At 42.6% G+C, this 6,000-nt stretch overlaps 1 protein-coding gene across 1 annotated transcript in view; it reads right to left on the bottom strand.

Annotated features, from left to right (window-relative positions):
• Window positions 1-3,308: 3,308 nt before the first annotated feature.
• The window catches only part of fhl3a (four and a half LIM domains 3a), a 42,965-nt gene continuing 40,273 nt past the window's right edge, over window positions 3,309-6,000 (bottom strand). Inside the window, exons 5-6 of the mRNA XM_048261742.1 lie at window positions 4,696-4,882; window positions 3,309-3,725 (exon numbers count right to left, since the gene is read on the bottom strand). Coding sequence (XP_048117699.1) covers window positions 3,574-3,725; window positions 4,696-4,882 — 339 coding nt within the window. The 3' untranslated portion in view covers window positions 3,309-3,573. The remainder of the gene's footprint in view (window positions 3,726-4,695; window positions 4,883-6,000) is intronic.

Here is a 6,000-nt window from a genome sequence, read left to right as displayed (position 1 = left end):
ACCACAAAAAGGCCATAAAGACGAAACATGGTATTATGAGTAAGTAATTATGGTCCTCATTAGGACTTTTAAGGGATAAGTGGACTGGGTTGTTGACGGTGGAGTATGCTAAATCAACCTTTTCTCAAGGGCCACTTGGGGAAAAAAAAAAATAATAATCACCTCGGCAATGTGTAACGCTTTAATGTCAAACTAATATGATCGTATCACACAACGTGCACACACGCTCACAAGTTACACGTCTCAGATGTTCTTGAACGGTTTCACGAGTGGAGAGATGCGAGATCTCTTCAGCCCTCTGAGGGTAAGTCAGCTGGATCGTGTCAGCTCTGGCTCCTAGGGTCCCATCCAGGGCCTCCAGCTGTGTGCACTCCAGGGTCCAGACAGAGAGGCCAAAGCATTTAAGAATGGCTGTAGTCTCCATATTTTACTCAATTTGTGTTTAGAAATGGATTCTATAAATATTGAGGTACAGTCACCTTTTGGAGTGGTAAAAAATATCCCACAGGTAATGTTAGAAAGCCTATACACTTTGTTTATAAGATGCATGTCTACATGCGCGCACACACACACACACACACACACACACACGCACACGTCACATACCTTTTGTGAAACAGGATAAGTGTAACAGTAATGTTCTGCTGAATCAAATCTGTGGAAATCAATCTGAATCGTATGTTTATTGTTTTGTTTGTCTATGTGAACTGTGCTCAGCATTTCATAGGACGAGGTAAATTCACCTCTTATGTTTCAACCTCCATCCGCACTACTCTGCAACAGAGAGAGAGAGAGCTCCCTCTCCCACTCACCCCTAACCAAGAGGGCTGTGTGCGGAGTTGACCCCCAGCAAAAAGAGTGCCTCCAGATGTTCACACACTCATTCTCTCCCTCCCTCCCTCTCTCTCTCTCCCTCTTTCTGCAAACCTCTCCCACACTCCTACTATGCTTCTGCTGGCTGCCCCCCAACTGCACAGAGCGTTTCCATTTCCTTTTTTGGTGAAAACTCCGAAAGCATTGACGGGGACGGGAGGAAGACCTTCACCGGCAGAGAGGGGGGAGGGGAGGGGTGGGGGGTGGAGTAAGTCTGGCCTGTATGCTTCAGCAAGGCTTGGAAACTGCCCACTCAGCATGCCTGCCTGCACATGTACACACACGCACATGCACAGACAGGCGCACACACATCACACACACACACACACAAACACACTGACATACAATATTTCTTTCTGCCTCTCTCGTTTCATGTCACAACGTACACACACACACACACACACACACACACCAGCAAAAACCAATGGACGCATTAAAATAATGAATAGAAAAAATAAATAAAACAGAACTATTTAAACAACCAGGACACATCAGATAAGAACTCAATATAGTCATACATTTTTTATTAACAAATTACATCGATGACAGATAAGGTCAGGAAAATCTCTCTCACCCTACTTTCAACATTACGTTATCAATTCTTTTCATTAGCACATTAGCCAACTTGCCAGCATCAAGCATTAGCATCATATCTCATTCATTAAGTGATTAAAACTAATATTATTTTCAGTAACAAAATAAAAATTGTCATAATTGTTAAGGAAAGCAACAAGAGGAACAGGAGCATGCATTACCATCTTGTTGACACATTGCAGTAAACATTGCAAGGGACTAGCCCATTCATTTCAAGCAACTGTGGCTCTCATAGAAATAGTAAATAAAGATTAAGTCAGAGAAGAAACAAACAGACAAACACAAACAAACACAAACAAAAAAATAAACACAGAACTGATGATACATCATGAATTTGGTTAGAAAAAAGTGTTGAAACAACACAAAGGGAAATATACTGTAGCTCTTAGAAGATACAAAGTGGTTTGTGTGCTCTGCATTAATACATACAGTAAAGTATACAAGCTTATGCAGATTCTTTTTAACATGGATATTAGCACTAGTTATGTGTGTGATTACTGGATCCATAGTGCAAATACATGGGTATCTGTGCCATGGACACGTGTCAAAAAGTGTATTTCTTTTTAGACAACATCACTGAACATGCATGGCAACGTAGCAAACGTTTATTTTTGGCCTAAGCGAGTGCTTTGTACTATTATGTGATTTTGCTGCCTAAGAATTGATCTCATTTTACGTCATGGAATTTTTTTTGTCTTAATCCTCCTGCTCTATTTCAAACACTAACGTTACTGTAGTGATGACATGATTTAAATAAAATACAAAAATATACAGAGAGTGTAACAGGGTTGGGAAACGAATGGCTGTTAACAAAGAACAAAAAAGATACATAGCAGCTCATTCATTTAGCCCAAAACAAACCAAAAAAGTGCTCTGACCCTACAACTTTCAAAAAAGCTCTAGCACAAACATGTGTACACATTTCAAACATCCTGTGTGGGTTGTTCACCAAACTATCAATTACATGACACATTATTCCAAATTCAAGCCAATGATATTTCGGCATAGCTGGCATACCATTCTATGGTTTGTTGTAACATAATATGTGCACGTTAAACTCGTCATGGGACCTTCGTTTGAAAGAGCCTCTTTTCCTACATACTTCCACCCTCACTTCCTTGAAGCACTTGAAATCTGAGCTATAGAGAGAGCCTGAGTTTACCTCATCAGTACTTTGACAAGATGGATGCCCTGTGAAATGTGTGTGATGTCTACAGTGTAGCTGTTATTGCATGTGGAGAGGAGTGAGTGTGTGACCTGGATTTCTGACTCGTCCGTTAGTGTCGCTCTTCCTAGTCTGAAGGGGATGATGTTAGTATGTGATGGTTATCCATTAAATACGGATTTTCAAAGCAAACATGGAAGACATCTCTCAATGACACACATAGTAAAGACGAAAGTCTACCAATACACATAACTCGCAGAGTTAATACACCCAATAAATGTAAAAGAAAATGTTTTTTTTTTTGCGATAAAACATATTAAGGTCATTGTTTCCCAAAGAGTCTGTCTTTCTTGTTATTACTGTTGGTGTGGAATGTTTGAAAGAGGCTGCATCTGTGATTTATCAGCCAGAGAACACAGGCTGCTCCTTTGTTTGGGAGGGTGATGAGGCACTTGGGTGAGAGTTCAGGGTTTGGATAAACGTGACCTGAGGCATGAGGAGAGATGGTGTGTGTGTAAGTGTGAGTGTGTGTGTGTGTGTGTGTGTGCATGCATTTGTGTGTGTGTGTGTGTGTGTGTGTGCGTGCATGAGTTTTTATGTGTGTGCGGTGTGTGTGTGTGTGTGTGTGTGTGTGTGTGTGTGTGTGTGTGTGTGTGTGTGTGTGTGTGTGTGTGTGTGTGCGCGTGTGCATGCGTTTGTGTGTGTGTGTGTGTGTGTGTCTCTGTGTGTGTGTGTGTGTGTAGAGGGGAGTGTTAGCAGTGCTAAGTGGGCATAGGGCACTGAGTTGAACAGGACAGAGTAGAGTCGAGGAGGAGGTAGGCCTGAGGGCAGGCGGTGGTGGAGAAGCTGGTGGTGCGCTAGCTGGGGCAGCATGCTGTGATGGCAGGGCAGGGCAGGGCAGGGCAGGGCAGGGCAGTGGGGCTGCTGCTGGGGCTCCGGCTCTATAATTTGTTGTTGCAGTCGCGGCAGAGGATCTCGTCCTGCTCGGGGAAGAAGCCAGCCCCGACCAGCGACACGGAGCAGCGCGTGCACATGAAGCACGGCTGGTGCCACTGACGTTCCTCAAAGGAGATGTACTTCCCTCCTCCGAAACCTGCACGTATGGGTACGCACACACACACACACACACACACACACAAACACGCACACACAAACAAACAGCATTCAGTTACAGCAGTCTAATCACTAGAGATGGAAAGCTTGTGCGTTTTTTTTTATTTGATCTACAGATTCTCTAACAGGAAATGCTGATTACTAGGGGTGTAAAGATTAACCGATACGTATCGGTATCCGTTTTTAACGTGTAAGATACGGCTACATCGGTCGTTTGTTTTACAGTTTTTACTCTTTTGTTTTTCAAAATCCAGCGCGAAATTAAACACTAAACAGCAACGATAGTCTGTAGAGTATAGCCTTACGTTTGATGAAGGGATTTCCTTAATGTTAAATAATAATTTGGCCCTTGCTAAAACGATGCACAAATTATTAGCCAATTATTTTGTTCATATTCACTCAGACTACCATTGGAACAAAATAAACCCAGAGAGTTAATTGATAGGCCTATTTTATTCTTGTAGGCTATATGAGAAAAGGCCAAGAGTGTCTTAAGCACTGTTTTATTTTATTTTGGTGTCTTACCTCAACAAGTCTACAGCTCCATGAAAACAATCAGATATAACTCTATAAAATAAAAGTCTATAAAAAATATGTTGTATTTGGCTGCTGTGTTTGACTGAAATGTAGACTATTCTTTTTTCATTTCAATACAGTACAGTATATGAAACAAACCTTAGATAATCATATTCACACATTTTTTTGCCTAATAGACAACCATGACCATGATAACTGATAATATAAAATTAATGTGCACCTTGAGCAAATGATAAAAAATCTTTCAGAATGCTTTCCATTCTTGAACTGCATCGAATTGCATCGAATCGCATTGTACTGAATCGTTTTTTATGAACATGTATCTTTTCTTGTATCGAATCGTGCCCATGTATCTAGATGCGAATCGTATCGTCTTTTACATGAGAGATTCACACCCCTACTGATTACTGTACCTGTGATTGGTTTGCTGCAGGCCTCGCACTTCTTGGCATACAAGTTGCCGAAGCACTTCAGGCAGTAGGGACTATCCTCACGAGAGGTGAAGTGCTGACCGGCTAACTGGACCTTGCAGCCTGTGCACACGAAACACTCCTTATGCCACGGCTCGTCTCGGTAGGTCACGCCACCTTTTGATAACACCTGCAGGTAGAGCAGACAGTGATAAACAGTGGGCCTTCACACCAACAGTAACATCAGCATTGAAATACCCATGTTCTCAGAAGGAGTTACTTGAAGTTTCAGTTTGTGGCTTTTTTCGCTTGAATAGAAACATTTTCTGTGTGCTCTTCAAAACACATTTCCCAAAGGTTGTATCATTTCCGTTGCCATAACACTGTAGTTGTTGGATTGTAAACAGATGCTTTCATCCAAAATGACTTAAAATGTAAGGCATGCATTTTATACAAAGGTGCTCTCTACGGGAATCAAATCCATGATCTCAGTGCTGTTGGCTGACTGGTCTCCCAGTCCTGCTTCGGGGACTATGGCTCCCACTGTTTCCAAACACATGTGTCTATGTCCTATCATTAGAACCACTAGTCTACCACTAAGGGTGACACTAATCACCAGTGCGTCAACTGTGACTAAATCCCTGACTGTTACCTATGAGATCAGAGTGCTTACTGAGGCCTTTCCAAACTTTGATTAAATGGCTAATGTTTCACCAGACCAAAACAGGGCAGTAACACCAGCAGCCCAGGAGAGAAGATTAGTGTTTCCAATCAGGATGTTAGCAAGCTGTGACTAAGCCATGATAAGAACTCTCAGGGCTCTCCTATCTCTTATCTCCACCCTGAATGACCAAGCAATGGAAAATGCCCAACCTTGTCTCCCCTTGACAGCACAAGAGGTGGCTCCATAGCAGTGACGACTGTGATGCCTGTAACTAAAACCACCTCGGGTGACTGACAGCGCAAGTTTATCAGTAGCAAACAAAGGGGCGGCTCCTCATCTCGCCTTGTCTCTTGCCTGAGCACATGTTCTGGTGATAGAGATATGCCAGCTCATGCCAGCCAGAGTGGTGCTGGGAAGGGTGTGATGAAGCCTTTTTCCCGGCTGCCAGGGGTGCTGTGGTGATGCAACATGAACTTGACGCTTGCTTACAGAGAACCACAAGATCCCGAACAAGTCATGTCTAGACTGGTTGATCAATGCTGACTGGTTTCATTTTTTGAACAATGCAATGCACAAGCCTAAGACACGTAACAAACTAAATCACAGATACCTCTCAGGGTAACATAATGCCCATGAACAACACG

The sequence above is a fragment of the Alosa alosa genome, chromosome 13 (assembly GCF_017589495.1).
Source record: "Alosa alosa isolate M-15738 ecotype Scorff River chromosome 13, AALO_Geno_1.1, whole genome shotgun sequence".
Lineage (NCBI taxonomy): Eukaryota > Metazoa > Chordata > Actinopteri > Clupeiformes > Clupeidae > Alosa > Alosa alosa.
This window is presented reverse-complemented; position numbering and strand designations above follow the sequence as displayed.